At 35.4% G+C, this 18249-nt stretch overlaps 2 protein-coding genes across 2 annotated transcripts; one reads left to right on the top strand and one right to left on the bottom strand.

The window, feature by feature from the left end:
• The first annotated feature begins 9569 nt into the window (after positions 1-9569).
• On the top strand, positions 9570-11871 carry LOC110720116 (protein FAR-RED IMPAIRED RESPONSE 1-like). The gene is made up of 2 exons (XM_021899117.1): positions 9570-9910; positions 10358-11871. The coding sequence occupies exon 2, from the start codon at positions 10651-10653 to the stop codon at positions 11701-11703; it is 1053 nt and encodes a 350-aa protein (XP_021754809.1). The 5' UTR covers positions 9570-9910; positions 10358-10650; the 3' UTR covers positions 11704-11871.
• A 1462-nt stretch (positions 11872-13333) lies between these two features.
• On the bottom strand, positions 13334-16554 carry LOC110720118 (zinc finger BED domain-containing protein RICESLEEPER 2-like). Its single transcript, XM_021899118.1, has 2 exons — positions 15987-16554; positions 13334-15891 (listed from the first exon to the last, which is right to left on the bottom strand). Exon 2 carries the CDS (start codon positions 15398-15400, stop codon positions 14117-14119), a length of 1284 nt encoding a protein of 427 aa, XP_021754810.1. The 5' UTR covers positions 15401-15891; positions 15987-16554; the 3' UTR covers positions 13334-14116.
• Positions 16555-18249: the final 1695 nt, after the last annotated feature.

An 18249-nucleotide genomic window follows, 5' to 3' on the forward strand; every position in this document is an offset into this window, starting at 1 on the left:
GAGCAAAATAGGCTTGTAATATGGCTAATAAACAACAAAGAGTCAAGGCAACAACATGGGTAGCAAGAAGGGAACAAATGTATCTACAATATCTGGAGGCTACCTAAAAGAACAAATGCCTTCGTCCTCCACAATGTGCATAACAATGAATCGTATAAACATTACTAGTAGTTGCAAACCAATACTCAAATTCATTGATATACCAGGAAAAATGGAACTATCACACATTTCCTAACCAAATCAACTAGTCAAGCACTATATTCACAAGTAGTTGGACAAAATTGACGCATGTAAAGGTTTCAAGGCAATAAAACATCATATCATGATCAACTAATCCACAATGCCTATCATCAATTACCAAGGATCAAAACAACTTTCTCAAGTAAGGGGCATAGGGAAGCATAATTTATAATTCATTGGAACGTATTTTTGGATTTTTTTTTATTTTTTCAAATTTAACCTAAGAAAACACACCAAAAATAAAAGAAAAGAGAAAAAGAAAAATACCAAACCAAAATCTCCCCCAAGCCAGAAACAGACAATGTCCTCATTGGCTCGGAAACTAGCCCAGCATAGCTAGCCCTCATCATCTTCGTCCATCAAGCCGAAGCCCGCACCTCCACTGCCACCTGCACCACCTGCACCAAAAGAGCTACCACCAAAATAGTCAGCGTGAAAACTCCCCCCCGCCGGTCCCCCGAAAGGAATGTCCTGCCCGTACCCGAAAAAGGAAGAATAGTCAGAGTAAATACCACGGGCAATGGGATCCCTACCGTATCCCTGGGGTGGAGGCTGAAACCAGTCAGGGTGGATAGCGTCGTCGGGAATGTTGCCCCGACGAGCATAATCATCGTACATAGGGTAGAGAGCTCTACCCTGGTTCCTCTCTAGGTACCCTAACCTGTGGTCAATAGAGCCCACCATCCTCCTAAGGTCAGTCTGTGCATGCTCAATACGTCCTAGGGCCTGACCTATACTCTGAAAATCCCAAACTGGGTCAGAGTCAACATGAGGGACGGAATGAGACATACGAGGTGGAGAGAAAGCCACCTCGGGTTGGGGCTGAGGTGGTGGAACTGGTGGTGGTGGTGCCTGTCCCCTAGCGTTGGCAACTAAAGCATCATAGGTGTAAGAAAGTTGCCCGGGGGAAACGCGGTCAAGTCCGGACTGGGAAGAGGAAAAATGGGCAAAGGTTGCTCGTTCCCAGTCCTAATACACCAAAAGGGTGTCTGCTCGCTATCCGGCCTAACCCACCCCACATCCTCAAAATACCTAGCAGTCATGTAGGTATCTGGTCCATAGTTAGTCAGCTGGTGGGGTCCGTCTACTACAAAACCGACCTTTTTCACCGCTAATCGAGTAATAAGGCCACCTAAACAGATAGGGGACTTGGAAGTGGTGCTGGCCGTGGCATGCCGACTCAGGTGATGAACTATAAACCTGCCTATGTTCAATTTCCTGAACCCGTATACATAGTGTCCTATTATAGCTAGTTCGTTGGTTTGAGCGTTATGAGGCTCGGCCCTACCCAAGAAACACAATCCCGCAAACCTTTGCCAGATTTTCGGGACAGGGTGGTGAATGGGTTTGGTACTAGCATGTTGGGGGTCGGGGGCAGGTAAACCAGTCAAAGCAAAATATAAATCCCCCATTTTATAATCTTCATGCCACCGGTGAGATAATTCAGAATTTAATTCAAAAATTTTACAAAATTCAACAAAAGTCAAACTAATATTTCTATTGTTTAACCTGAAAAATAAATTAGGTCCATTTCTACTACTAACAACATGAAAAGTGGACAAAAATTCACATGTAAGTTCTCGGTATGTAGGATAATGCATGTCAACGAATTTTCTCATGCCAATATCATTCAAAAATCGTTTAACATAATCAAACAAACCATATGATTCTAAGGTAGGGCGGTGTAACCACCGAGAAGGGATTACCTCACGACCGACCAAATGCTCCAAACGTTCTTTCTGTTCCCGGCTCACGATCCGGATCGTCGGCCAATACGGGAGCTGTAAGTCTGGGTCGTACTCCTCCCTCGAGCTGGAGCTCCTACCAAAAATTGATCTTGCCCTCTTTGAAGCCATGTAGAGAAATGGGTCGAAAATATTGTGAATTAAAACTGAAAATTTTTTGTATGAGATTGAAGAGGATGAAGAGAGGATTACAAATATATAAAAAGTTTTGAACTTGGATTGGTGATGGAGGAGAAATCTTAGAGAGAAGTCAGAGAAAATTTGAGTTTTAGAGAGAGAAAGTAATGGAGGAAAGAAGAAATGAAGAAAGAAAGAAGAAGAGACGCAGAAGTGGACTCGCGCCCGGTCGGGCAGTGGCTCGCCCGATCGGGCGATCTGATCTAATATCAGGTTATTTCTCGCGCCCGGTCGGGCGCCAGTCGCCCGGTCGGGCGATCTGACTATACAAAATTCCGTAGTCGCTCGCTCCCGGTTGGGCGCCATTCGCCCGGTCGGGCGATCTAACTACCTGATTTCCACCTTGCTCTCGCACCCGATCGGGCGAGAGTTGCCCGGTCGGGCGGACAAATTAGTCCGTAAACGTCAAAATTCGCGCCCGGTCGGGCAAAAATTCTTTTTTTGGAACCACGCTCTCGCGCCCGATCGGGCGAGCTTCGCCCGATCGGGCCCGAGACTATATTGGGGAGAGCTAATTCCTTCTGCTCTCAAAAAGTTGTCTAACTCTTTTCCTTCAAACCTGTACAAATACTCATAAAACTCATTAAGTTCCCTCATCTCTCCTCACCTAAGAAAACGAAAATAAAAACTGGTCTAAAAAACATTAAAAATACGGGTTGCCTCCCGCAAAGCGCTGGTTTATCTAGGTCCCGCACGACCTTCTTACCAAGTACAATTCCTAAGACCCTTGGCCTAATGCTTGATCGGGTGGTTTCTCATCCGGTCTAGCGAGGTTTAGGCTGCGATGCGGCTTCCTGACATAACCTATGGGACGCCAAGTTGCCTTATCTGGTGGAGCCTCCATGACTTGGACTGGGGAATCTTCAATGCTACGCACTAAAAACCCTTCTTCGATCGAATGTTGCTTCAAATTGTCATTGTGTTCAACACTTGCAACTCAATCTGGCGGAACACTTACCGTAGGCTCGATTCGCACAACTTGCTCTATCGGTTCCACTTGTTCATCCTCGAAACCAAGACCAACATTGTAGAATGCTCTTTCTATTGCATCGACTTCCTTCTACCATTTGTCTATCTCATCTGAAAGGGATGCAACACAAGATACCGCCTCCAAGGGATCTTTTTCAAGAGCTTGGGGCTTATTAGAATAATTTACAACTACATTAACACTGAAACATTTCTCCTCAGTCATGGAGCTTTTGAGGGTATTATTCAGATTAAAAACCACTTTATCGTCCCCTACAGATAGTGTTAGCTTACCACTTCTAACATCTATGACTGCTCTTGCAGTGTTAAGGAATGGTCTACCCAAAATAATTGGGGTTTGCATATCCTCAGCCATATCAAGAACAACAAAGTCTACAGGTATATAAAATTTACCTACTCTAACGGGGACGTCCTCTAAAACACCTAGGGGGTATTTGAAAGAACGGTCGGCCATTTGCAGAGTTATAACCAAGATTTTTAGTGAGGTCAATAAAGTTATGAGATCAGATCAGTAACAAGTTAATAACCCTGAAGAATCATTTTGTTGTGTTGTGTTGTGTTTTTTCCCTTGGCATCATGACATACTGTTTATGCTAGCGATGAGGGTTCAGCCCCTCGCCTTTGAGTTGGAGATGTAGTAAAATTCCGAAAAATGGCAGTAAAGAAGGTGAAAGCAACTCCAGCTGCAAAGACTCAATTAATCAAGGAGTAAAATATTGCTGAATATATGTTATAAAAGCTTACTTAAATTATGTACTGTTACGAGTCGGGTAAATTATACCAGCAGAAGATGAAAAGAGTGGTGGCACAAGCCCTTGATCCTCCCGGCCTATGGCTAGCTGCCATAAGAATTACTCATAAGAATTATTATTATTATTATTATTTTTGACATTTGTGTTGGCCACAGTACTTCGTATGTATTTAAGCGGTTTAAAATCAAGTTATAACGGAGTATTAGATATAATTGCCATTGACATTACAGTCATTACTTTAAATTTTCACATAGCTAACCTTTTTTTTTGATGATCTAGGAGACTAGGACTCTATAAGGGGGAACGTATTACTCAGCATCTTCTAAGGAAGAAAGTGTAAATCGTAGTTCATGAAGGACAGAGTAAAGCGTACTTTTCTTCCATATTTGAGAAGGAACACGCCTATTTCCTCACAAATTTCGTCCCATGTCCTTAGAAGGTGTCATTAGGACCCATTTTTTGACTAAGCAATCCGTAGAGCATAGAGCAACTAGAAACCACACATATAAGTTGCATAATCATAAATTAATCAGTTATTATAGACGTTGTAGGAATTGAAGTATATTCGTCCCATTTTACTTTTCCTATTTTGACCAATAGGTTCTAACATAAACAACTACTTTTTGGTGCAGCAGGCCACACCATGCGACAGGGTCACAGGGGTTACCCGAGTTTTTTTGGTAGGGGTTACTTGAGTTTTTCAGTTAGGGGTTACTTGAGTTACTCGGTCAAGGGTTACTTGAGGAGTTCGGACAGGGTTCACTCGAGTTTCTCAGTGGGGCCGCATAAAAAAAAAATTGTGACTCGAGTATCTCCTGACCGAAAAACTCGAGTAACCCCCGACTGAGAAACTCAAGTAACCCTGGAAACTCGAGTAACCCCTGACCGAGAAACTCAAGTATCTCTAGACCGAGAAACTCAAGTAACCTCAAAAACTCAGATAACCACTAATCGAGAAATTTAAGCAATCCTCGTTGCACAGTACAACAGGCTGCATATAAAATTATGTGTAACACATAGTTATGTCGAGCAATAAAATAAGAAATTGTACGGGTATGTCATGAACAAATTGATGATATTCTAGGAATGTAAATTGTATTACTCTTTTTTATTTTATTTTTGAAGGGAAATTGTATTACTAAATACTTTTTGAAAAAGTTAATTAACTTGTTATGAATAATAATGTACAAACTTTTTTTTTTAAATTTCTTTTTAAAAAGAAAAAAACACGATTACAATTAGGCTTGCCTTCTCTAATGACTAAAATTTAATCTATCTAAATGAATAAAATAGAAAATCATAGTTGTATGAATTTGGAATTTAATTATGTTTGGTATGAATATGGAATGTTTTTTCTCTTTTAATTTGATACCTAAAAAGTATGGGAATGAGCAAAATCTACCTCCCCTAGGTTTATGAACCCCATACCTTTTAAGACAAAGACGCCCCCCCCCAATATGATCCAAATAACATATTAAAAATTTTAGCTACAATATAGTAAAATGCAAGGTTATTTGGCTGATTTGGTTTGAGCTCACATATAATGTAGGTTAAGAGTTCGAAACCCAATGAGCCCATTTCCAAACTATTCTAAACTCATACTTCGTATACCTAAATTATGTAAGTCAAACACTGTATAGAGGTAGTTTATACAGCTTTTCCAAAGTCTTCAGGGGCCACATTGCACCCTGACCCCAATTAAACCTTTAAACCAGATGAGAGCATCACCGGATTCACCTCTAGAGCTGGACTTGCTGTCCGGGAATGAAACCCTCGATACGGGCTAATTAATTCAAGTAATAATAATCTCACACAAACAAATTTACATTGGAATAATAAACATGAGTCTTACTTTTTATAATACGGAGTATCGAGTATTTAAAATATGAAATCTAGCGAAAACATTAAGGATTAATGTCATGATATTTCTCCATCAATCTAATAATATACAATTGGTCTTGTATAGACCCGGTTTATAATAAATTATTGTAAACCCAAAGTTTGACACTTTCAAATAATATAATCACATTCTAGATGATATAATCACTTTTTTAGACGATATAATTATCTTTTTGTGAGTCATATTTTGAATTATATAAACTCATACTTATTAAACCATTTAATGAGATTATATAATTATACAAAATTTAAAAATCATCTTTTGAATGATGTAATTTACTATTTGATACTGTTTATAATGATAAATTCACTTTTTGAGGAATTCATTTACATAACGGTTTCAGGATGATATAATCACTTTTGTAGTGATATAATCACATTTCGTATGATATAATGACATCCGTACGATATAATCACATCCGTACGGTATACTAGAAGGTTGGGTCTACAATAAGTTATTATAGACCAGGTCTATTAATTTTACAGGCGTCGAAAACATGTTTATGACCATCAATATCTTTAATTTATATCTATACTTAGTATTTAAAAACTCAAACCACAATAATTCATATGCCACATGTCCTCACAACTCACTCATATGCAAATGTTACTTCCCTTACCTTTTCAATATTAAAAAAATTAAATTAAAAATATTACATAATGTTAAAGTCTTTGTGCATTCCGTAACTTGCACATTTAAGTAAAAAAATGAAGTGTTTAATTTCTACCATGAAAGAATAAAGTTGAATTAACTATTACATAAACATATGAAGTATAATAAAAATTGTCTTTTTATTTCTTAAACTTAAATATAGTTTTTTTTTTTTTTTTTTTATTTAGAAATATAGCTTAAACTAATATGTCATTTCATATTCTACAATATTCATGTATATATAATTAACTAAATTAATTATTCTTTCACAATTCCACTCACTTTATTTTTATTTTTTTAAAAAAAAAAAAAAACTTTCACAAGCATTTACCTCAAAAGTCATGTAACAATAACTTCGTAGTTTCAACTATTAAAAAGCATACATTTATATAAAAATAACCTATATTATAACCCGTGCATTGAACGGGCCGAAATGCTAGTTACATACAGTGTACCGTACTAAATAAGAAAGTTTAATAAAATACATATTATCAAAATTAAATATATCCCATCAAAATATAAATAAATATATCTAACAATTTCTCACATGAATATAATTTTTTGTATATACCGAGTAACAACTATAAATTTAGTGATCAAATGAAGTTCTACATTAACACATATTCTAGTTAAATTGTTATAATTATTTATGAAATGGGTGGAGTACTAAATTAAACGTATAATCTAAGTCATTACTAAGAAGTTTCTTTTAAGTTTTTTAGTATTGACAAAGTGTTGGCTCATTTGATAAGTTTCTTTACTCGGATTTAAAGGTTGGGGTTTGAAACCATAAATCCAAGACCCGAGTGCATGGTACACTTGGTCAAAATACAAAGGTTACTAAAAAATGCGAAAATTAAAGAAGGTTGCATACAAATATAAAGTACATGAGCCAAAAATATTTAAAACGAATTCCTTGTTGATTTAAATGATTGATTTATTATTTATATTCCTTGGCTTATGAAATTAATTTATTATTTACATTTTATAAAGGGAAGTATTAACGACGCCCTTATATTACCAATTAATGCCCACATTTAAATATAAATGGATGAACATATCCTCGTGTGTATTCCATGCTATAACCCAATTTTACATTCTCTCCTTTCAATAGACCATCGTCGACTGAGGCAACAAACCACCACCGACCGAGGGCAAGGTCATCGGACACATTGCCTAAATTAAAGTTTTTTTTTTTTGGTTGTTGTTTTTGTTGTGGAGGCCAATGCCTTTTCCAAAACTCTAAGGGAGAAACACTTAGAATTTTACAAAGTCCCTAAGAGATTTGAAAATTCTAAGCGTTCCCCCTATAGAATATTCCAGTTTTTGTGTTTTTTAACTTTATCATAACTTTTGATCCCAAACTCGGATTAAGTCAAATAATATATCACTGGAAAGCTCTAAAATTCTACTATCTAACCCAATTGGAATCAGATCAATATTATTTCTTGATTATAAGATATGGCTAAAATACTTGGTCTAGTGTTGATTGTATTGTTCCAAATCATACTTGGGTTGGCCGATTGGGTTTGGTGGGGTGGAGGTTAGGGACTACCTCCCCTCCCCTTTACTCTTAAGTAGAGATTCCAATTTGGGTACACGGGTCGACCGATCGAGTTTGATAAAGTAGATTTTAAAGTTAAGTTATGCTGAATTATTGTATCTATATAAGTTGAAATATAAATCAGTTTTTTCTTTTTTTTTCTAAGTTATGCCCCTATAGTTTTTGAGTTTCTAAGGTATACCCATGCTTTTTTAAAATTACAACATGTGCCCTACAACTTAAGGTATTTATTCAACTATACCCGCTGACGTTAACCCAACGTTAGTACTTATGCTAACTGTTTATTACGCCACTTTGGAGAAAAATTTCACGACATCCAAATTGGATTAGAGTTATATAAGGGGATTAACATAAAGCATTTTTGCACATTTTCTTATCTACTTTTACTTCATTGTTATAAGGGAAACCATTGATATGTCAAGCTCTAATTGTATTTCTTTTTTTTTTCTTTTTTTTTTCATCTGCTTCTTATTACTTTCCATTTTTTTTTACAATTATTAACGTCGAATTAACGTCAGAGGGTACAATTGATTAAATACCTTAAGTTGGAGGGCACAACTTGTAATTTTCAAAAAGCATGCGCACACCTTAGAAATTTAACAACCTCAAGGGCAAAGCTTATAAAATTCCTTTTTTTTTACACATGTACTCTTTAAGTGCAGGACCCTTCATTCAGTACTCCCTCTGTTTTTTTAAATGCATCACTTTATTTTTATGCGTGTGTTTTTTTAAATGCACTACTTCCTTATTTGGTAACTTTATACTTGTACTATATTTTATTATTTCTCTCTCTTACTTTAAAACTCACTTAACTTATTTTATTATCTTTCTCTCCTCTATGGTCTTCACTTATATAATTAAGATATTTACTCTCCCTCACATGTTTTCTCTTTCATGGTCTATATCTTACTTTTACTATATTAAATTATTCACCTATTCACAATATTATATTGTTTTCCTAAAACTCTGCGCATCACCAAGTGATGCAAATAAAAAAACGGAGGGAGAACTAGTTTTTACTACTCCATCCGCCAGGGGCGGAGCCAGTAATTTTAAGCTACGGTGGCTGGCGACGGTTGAATCAATATATAATTTTATAGCTTATTATTATAACTATTTTGTTTACTAAATCATAGTTGACTTTTCATACTTCAATAAAAAAGCGTTCATAATATGAAAAAATTATTGGCAATCTATTTTCCTATGTATAAAACTGGTTTAAAATCTACTTATTGAATATCAACCACTCTAAAATTAAGGGTTTTGTTATTTTACAATTATACCTATTATATATAAAACAGTGGTCTATAGACAAATTAGAACTGAACAATTAAACAAAAGTAAAAATTTTAATTTTTGTAAAATAAAGCTAGTAATTACAAAAAAAAAATAAAATAAAAAAAATACACGATTAAATACAAAATTTGGGGAAAAAAATAGGCGAGTATAAAGAGCCACACCCCATTGATATCTTATATCAACCAAGTTATGTTGATATAGTGGCAGTCTCGTAATAAGATCAAACGTTTTGTGAAATCTACAAGTTTGGTAGTGGATTGTTGACGGGGACTCCGTTGAAACTATTTTTTAATTAAAACTTTTAACGGTACATATGTTGACGGAAAAAGTAACGCCTTCTTCTCTACTTTATTGAGTTCCCAAATTGATGAGGAGAGAGAATATCAATTTGGTGGTGGTCATAAGAGGAAATTATGGTTGTCGGCGGTGGATAATCCTCTACCACCGTCTTTCAAACATTCAAATCAAACCAATACTTGTATTTCCGTCTCAAATCGCAACAGTATTTCGTTTTAAACATGGAGTTCAGGATAGAAATTATGGGAAATTTTGACATGGAAGACTAAGTGTAGATCCTTAGACCCGGAATATCAAGGTAAGAAATTGATGCTGAAATTTGTTGTCCTTAATTAGCAAATTTAGTTAAATTATGTTCAGTCCTTAATTGTACGTGGTTGGTTAAATTTGGGCATAGTCGAGAAATCATCTAATTGAGAACTTTTTAATTGTATGTGGTTGGTTAAAATTGGGAATATTTGAGAAATCATGTAATTGGGAACATTTTAATTACCGTTTTTCAAATCAGAAATGAATAGTGTATTTTCAGTACTTGTAGACCCTTTTTTTGTTAAGTAATGTAGGAAAATATATCCTCAATTTGTTATTCCCAAATTTTTTAATAAAAGATTATGCTAGCGAATTGTTGTATGGTTGAAGAGGGAGGTGACATTAAAGAGTTAAGTTTGTATTATGTTAATGGTTTCATTGTTGTTGTTGAATTTTGATTAGCCTTGTGCTGTTGTTTTGTTAATTTCCATTGCAGTGTGTAGTTGTACTGTTAACCCCCATTACTATGGATGAAGAGGAAGGTAACATGAATGAGTTAAGTTTCTGTGATAAAACTTTGGATCAGATTGTAGTTAATGAAACTCCTACTCAATCTCCCGATGAAGATGGAGTGTCCTTAACTTGCCTATCTCCTTATGTCCAACCCTCTAGCAAGGATGGCATTAAACTGACATCTCCTATCAAGACTTTGGAGACGATGGAGACCATTGTGTCCACAAATAAGATATCTGTGTATTCCACAGTTGAGTTGAACCACCTAGAGAAGGGATGGTGTTCAAGCGGTGGCAGGATGTTGAAATGTACTTCAAAGAGTATGCGCAACAACATGACTTTGGAGTATGTAGACAAGCAGGCTCATTCTCAAAGCAAAAGGAGAGGAGGGCTGTAACATCGCGATGTGATTGTTGGGGCCACCCTGATATGAGGGCTAGGTGGCAAGCAAAGAAAAGGGCTAAAGCTATGGAAATATCCGGTACAGTGGCCACTAGTAATGGTGACATTGGTGAGAATGAGTTAAGTTGTTGTAAAAGGACCTCAAAGAAGTGTCAATGCTTGGCCAGAATATATGCAAGTGTCAATTGTGATGGGGAATGGGTTCTGAAGACTGTGGAACTAAATCATGTACACAAACTAGACCCAAGTGGGTCAAAATTGGTGAAGGAATATCGCATGAAAAATCACACTTCTACAGTGAAGAAGAAGCTTATGGATTTTTATGAAGAAGGTGTGCCCGTGACACAAATCCATGGTTGTATGGCTGCTGAGAGAGGTGGTGATGATGATGATCTCCCTAGTGTCAAAGACCTTCAACACGAGGTTTCTAAGGAACGAAGATTGAAAATGGAAGGCGGTGATGCAGTAGCAATGATGTCTTACTTTGATCGAATGCAAGCAGACAACCAGAAGTTCTTTCATGCACATCGGCTAGACAAAGAAGGCCGTCTTAAGGATGTCTTATGGGTAGATGCACGGAGCCGGGTGGCTTATCAGGAATTTGGTGATGTTGTATGCTTCGATGCAACATATTTAACTAATGAATATGAGCTGCCTTTTGCAAATTTTGTAGGGGTAAATCACCATGGACAATCAATACTCTTGGGTTGTGCCCTTGCATCTCATGAAACCACAGAAACATACTTTTGGGTTTTTGAGCAATGGCTATCCTGTATGGGAGGCATAGCTCCGAGTGTCATCTTGACCGATCAAGTTGCTACAATGAGAAAGCCCATTGCTCATTTGATGCCCTCATCTCGTCATAGATGGTGCATCTGGCACATTATAAGGAAGATACCTAAAAATTTGGGCAAATGCAAACAATAAGTGAAATAAACCTAACTCAATTGGTTTAGGAAGATACCTTTACTATTTTGTGTTGAATTTGAATGTTGTTATTTTTGTTTGGTGATGTAAGACAGGTTGAATGTACGATAAAGTACTTACTGGTAGATATATTTTAATGTTAACATGTGTTCTCATTTGAGTTTGAAATCTTCTTTGTTAATGTACTAACTGTGTAATTGCTTGCCAGTCTTGGTTTGACTTCCATTTTTGACCTTGGAAATGTTGATGTGGTGTGAAGTAATATTAGTAGTTACTCTAAATAATTTTCAATTGCTTACCCCCGCACATAATACCACAACAAAATTTCCTAACATATTGCTCATTTCTATTGTTTACCCTGAACAAGACTTGAAAATATCAGTTACAGGGAGTTTTGCTTCTCATAAACAAAATTTCATCCAACAAATAGAATCTCAACCCATTCAGCTCAAACTTCCAATAGCAATTGTTCCACCATTGAACAAAATCACCATCAGCTCACTGTCAATCTTATTAGGTTTTTGAGTGTGATTATTAGGTTTTTCATCCAAGAAACATAATTGGGTTTTAAGTTTGATTATTAGGTTTTTATTTTTTTTTTATATCTGAATTTGTTTTGCGAATCTGTTAAACTGTGTTTATGTTGTTGGAGTTGATCTTATTTGCTTTTGTGTGGTATGGTAGCAAATAGAAGTTGAATTTTTGACAAACCTAGTACTCTTTGGTTGGAAGTCTGACTGATTGTTGTTGTGGTGTGTTTGCAGCTTGCATTTTGAGGGTGTAAAGGCCCATCATACATAGGTTGTACTTCGGTCCACGAATTAGTGTGAAAAGCATAACACTATCAATTCCTAAAACGATTAACATATAATTGTTTGAATGAATGAAACGGGAATTGCTAGTTCTCTCTTCACCATTCTCGGTTCTTTTAGTGAAATTAGTGTAATTAATGTGTTGTTTTCTGGGAATTTGTAGTAGTGTGGTGTTGTACAACACATTGTTAAATTTGGCGGTTTATTTTTGGGAATTTTCCCGCTTTTCCAAATTGCGGCAGACGAAACAACGCCACCGTTAAGCGCCATTTGAAACATACAACATACTAGTCAACGAAATTTGCCATTACAATTGCGCCAGCCCATATATTAAACACGGGACAATCCAATGGAAATTGAATAGGGGTTTAATGTAATTTTTTTTAAAAAAAACCTTTTAAATTTATTTGTTTTTGGACAAAAAATAATAATATATTATTTAATTCCCTTTCATTTATAGTCTTATTAATAATGTGGTGTGAAATTGAAATGTGCTATATTATTCTTTAACTAAGGCTGGTGTTGTGTTTGATTAATGCGGAGTAAATCAATGTAAAATAAGAACGACATAGGCAATAAAGAGGATAATGTAACAACACAATGAGTTGCATGGATTACGGATTGGATTCAGTTTCAGGTTTAAAAAACCGAATTACAAACCGAATGTTGACCTAATTTAATGTAACTTTCATTTTCTCAATTCCCCTTTCATATGCAATCGAATTAAAAATATATATATATATATATATATATATATATATATATATATATATATATATATATATATATCTCAATAGTCCTTTCTCAATATGTTACTTTCTCTCCCAAAGAATGTAGTTAACAATAGATGATTGTAGGAATTTTGCAGGTGATGTTCGACTTTTGAATTTCAATGTTAAAGGTACAGATTTTGTTTTGGATTGGATTCAAATTTGAAAAATGAAACTACTTCAGTTTGGAGTCATCAAAGATTAAAGATCCGAAATAATTAAGTCATCCAACTAAGACCTTTACTCACAAATTTAGCCTTAAACATTGAAAAGACTTTAGAAAAAATATTAGGAAACACACTCCATAAAAAGATAGGAGAACTCTAGGCAAGTTAAATTTATTTAACTTATCCTCAATAGTTTCTTCTAAAATAACCAATCACTCACGTCATCAATTCATTAAGTTAAAGAAACACTCTTCACATTGCATAGAGAAACCAAATCAAGACAAATAAATAATAGTCTTTAGCATAACTAGTCACTTTCATGCTTTGCATCAAATAGAAGAGAAACTAATCTTTCCACTCAAAAGAAAGTTGAGGCATTGAAGAGTAAGTATAGGAAACAAAAATGTGAAAGAAAAGGAGAATCTAAGATGGAGCTAGACAAGTATTTGGATGAAGAAACATAGGACTTTGAGGAATTTGATATTTTAGGGTGGTGGAAGTTGAATGGTCAAAGGTTTCCCACCATGAAAAGAATAGCTCGTGATGTGTTAGCATACCCCATCTCCACAGTTGCTTCTGAAAGTGCCTTTAGTACCGATGGGAGAGTTCTCGATCCATTTAGGAGTTCACTAAGTCCCAAAGTTGTCGAGAGTTTGATTTGCACTCAAGACTGGTTACGAGCTTCACCGTATGGAGTAAAGGTTTCATCCTTACTACTTGAAATTTTCTCCTTATTAATATTATTTGGAGGTAAGACCCGATACTCCTCATACAAAGCATTTAAAGTTTCCCTTAAATTCTTAACCAACTTAAGAGCAATATACTCATCATAAATTTCTTTTATCATCCACTCAACATAATCAAGTTTGTAGCGAGGATCAAGTACCACAGCAATAAAAATCAACATGTTTATTTTTTCAGGATTACCCCAATACTTGTCATATTTGTCCTTCATTTTAAGAGCCATAGAACACATTTCAGGATCATCAGAAGCACACAACTCTTTCAAAAGGGAAGAAACATTGACAAGTTCATGGAAAAATAAATTTGAAGTCACATATGAAGTTCCAGAAACACGCAAAGTTAGCTCATAAAAGCTTCCTAAAAATTCAGAAAACCTTCTAACATTACTCCAATCATCAAATGTGGGACGCCCATTCCCCTCCCTCTCACATAGTTCAATCACATAATGAGGGTCCTCTTCTGCATATCTTTCAAAAGCATTCTCAAGAGAAAGAGCAGCATCTAACATCAAAAAAGTTGAATTCCACATTGTAGGCACATCTAGACACAACAATTTTTTGTTAGCAATTTTTTCATCTTCAACACACTTCTTGAACTTCAACAATCGTGTAGGTGACTGCTTAATAAACCTCACAGCGTGTCTTACACGAGTGATGGACTCATGAACAAATTTCATGCCATCACAAACAACAAAATTAATGATCTGAGCCACACTACGCATATGCAAGTAACGACAATTAAGAACTCTAGTTTTCCATTCATTAATCTTTCTTTTCATGTATGCAATGGCAATGTCATTGGAGCTGGCATTATCGACAGTGATAGCCAAAATATTATCAATCTCCCACTCAAGCAAACATTTCTCTATCATTTTACCAACTTCCTCACCCTTATGACTTGTAACGGAACAAAAGTTGAGAATTTTTTTTTGAAGTTTCCAATCATTATCAATAAAATGTGCAGTCAAACACATGTAATTAATTTGTTGTATAGAAGTCCAAGCATCAGTAGTTAAACAGACCCTCGAATTACAATTTTTAAGGACACTTTTAAGCCTTTTCTTCTCAACCAAATACATCTCAAAGCAATCTCTTGCCACTGTTTGCCAAGAAGGCACTTGAAATCTAGGGTCCATCATATTACAAAAAAATCTAAAACCTTCGCCCTCAACAAACTTATAAGGAAGTTGATCAACAATCAACATGAAAGACAAGGCTTTCCTAAGTCCATCAGGGTCAAATTTATGATAAAACAATCCACTTGTGACTGCAGTTTTGGTAGGATCTACAAAAGATAGCAAACTTTGCTTAGTTTTAGTAGAATTTGTTATCGTACACCCAACTAATCTAAGTTTAATTTTTGAGAACAAATACCCATGGGTGTACGATACACGGGTGTATATAACACCCTCTAAATACGATATACGGGTGTATATAACAACCTCTCTAGTTTTAGAGTCATTAGGTGTATTAGATAAAGGACTAGTTCCATTTTTATTGGAATTGTAGACTTGTAGTTGTACTAGACTTTACAAAACTTACAAGTGGCTCGAATGCTATATTCCGTCATCTCCATATCAAAGTGCTCCCATATCTCAGACTGATCTATCATCCTCTTTCGTTTGATTTTAGGTTTTTTCGAGGCAACGGATACTTTGTCTGGAGCACCAATTTTTCCATCTTCCATCCTAACAAGCTGTAATTAATTTGGAAAATGTCAATTAACAATAAATAAAATTCGAATAAATGAATAATGCAAGTGAATGAAAAGAGAATGTTGAATAAATTTACCGAGTATTTTACTATTCAGTGAGATGAAAATGGCAGTCAGACGAAGCAACAATGAGACGAACCAGAGCAGCAATGACTAGATGAAGAGAGTCAAAAGAGGGAAAATGTTAATGACAGAGAAAATGAAAATTGAGTAAAAATGATGAGTGATTGAGTGAAACGGCTGAAATGATTGAGGGTTTCTAGTGAATAGTAATGAGGGACTGAGGGTCTCAGGGAGTTTGGCAGATTTGGGCTATTGGGATTGGGTTTGGGCTTACTAATGTTATATGGGTCGAGGTTTATTATTATCATCATTATTATCACGAAGTATTTTTTTTTATATACTACCTTCGATTCTTGTTACTCGTAACTTTTGTCATTTTTAGATGGTTTACATTACTTGTAATTTTTTTCTTTCTTTTTATGGTAAGTTTTTACGGTTAAATTTACCATTTTATCCTTACTATTTTTTTAAAATCAATCTTATTAAAATACAAATCTGATTATATTAAATTAAACCCCAACCTTAACTAAATTACTCTCATCCCTAATTTTTTTTCTTTCTCCTCCTCCAACCCCATTCTCAAGGCGGGTTCGTCGGTGTTCCGAGCGTGGATTCGGCGATGTTCCAAGTGTGGGTTCGTTGGTAGTTCCAGATCATCGATGGTTCGTCGATTAGCTGAGGTCGGTGGGTAGCTGGACTTGCTGCGGAGGGTTTGGTGGGTTATGGCTTAGATCGGTGGGTTTGATGGGTCGTGGGCTCGTGGCTTAGATTGGTGGGTTTGGTTTTCCGTAATTTAGATCGGTGGGTTTGGTGTGGTCGTGGTTGAGATCGGTGAGTTAGGTGGGGTCGTGGTTTTGTGGTTGCTGGGTTCGTAGGCTAGTCTATTAGTGGGTTCTGCGGTGCTAGGTTCGGTGGTTGCTGGGTTCGTCGGTGCTTGGATTGTTGGGTTCGGGGTCGTCGGTGTTGGGTTTGCTGGGTTCAGTGGTAGGTGGTCTGGTGGGTGGTTTATGTACAACTAGGTGGTGTTGGTGGTGGTGGGTTATTTATTTTAAATTTGGTTAATTTTTTTTAGTTGGATTAATACTTAAGTATATATTCTTATCTTTCAGTAAACATGATTAGGATCTTTTGCCTAGGAGTCCGCAATTCCTATGAGAGTGGCATGTAACAAGAATCGGAGGTAGTATATATATAGAGGAAGGCTCATGTAGTCATGTAAGAACCCTCCTCTATACAAGAACCCAATCTAATATAAGAATTAATCTCAGGCCTTTATTAGTTTAAATCTAATTATCTAAAATGATCCTTTAGTAATGATATTTCTGTAATTTTGCCGGAGTTCAAATTTGAACATAGAAAAAAATTTAGAATATACGAAAAAATTTAGAACATAAGCAGATTAAATTAAAAACATAAGTAGGAAAAATTTAGAACATAAGCCGAAAAAATTTAGAATATAAGAAAAAAAATTTAGAAGATCGCAAAAATTTAGAAAAATAATTTAAAACATAAGTTGAAAAAATAATTTATGGCACATGAAAAGATTTGTAACATAAGCCGAAAAAATAATTTAAAACATAGGAAAAAATTTAGAACATAAGCTGAAAATATAATTTAGAACTTAAGAACAAATTTTGAACATATTCTTAATGTGGTTTTTTCCTACCAAATTTTTTTGTTATTTAGCATTTCATTTGATATAAATACAGCTAAATTACTTGAAATATTTTTTATATAGTATTAATACAAAAAATAATTATTGAAAATTAACCTAACCTAGTTTATCATAATTTGTAATTATCCAAGCAATCCAAACCACTTGAACCAAATGACCAAAAAAGCCGAAATTTGACCCGATACCGACCCGTTGACCCAAATTGACAGGTCTAAAAAAAAACCGATTAATTATGATCATGTAAGATGTAACTCATATCACTCATATGTATGGTTGTAGTTGCTCTATGCCTCTACGGATTAGTCAAAAAGTGTGTACTAACTAATGACACTTTCTAAACACGAAATTTATCAGGAAATAGGTGTGTTCCTTCATCAGCTAGGTTTTACACTTTCTTCATTAGAAAATACTGAGTGTCTCATGCAACTTCAGACTTAAATATGATAATTTTACCCGATAGTATGTATTTTAGTAGTAGCTCAATAAATATGAATTAATTATCAAATTTATGATTACCCAATGAAGACTTGAACTAGAGCTATTAAAGGCTAAAGTCAAGATAATGATGATTTGATCAAATCTTTTACACAGACTGTAGAGAG

Source organism: Chenopodium quinoa, unplaced genomic scaffold (assembly GCF_001683475.1).
Source record: "Chenopodium quinoa cultivar QQ74 unplaced genomic scaffold, ASM168347v1, whole genome shotgun sequence".
NCBI lineage: Eukaryota > Viridiplantae > Streptophyta > Magnoliopsida > Caryophyllales > Amaranthaceae > Chenopodium > Chenopodium quinoa.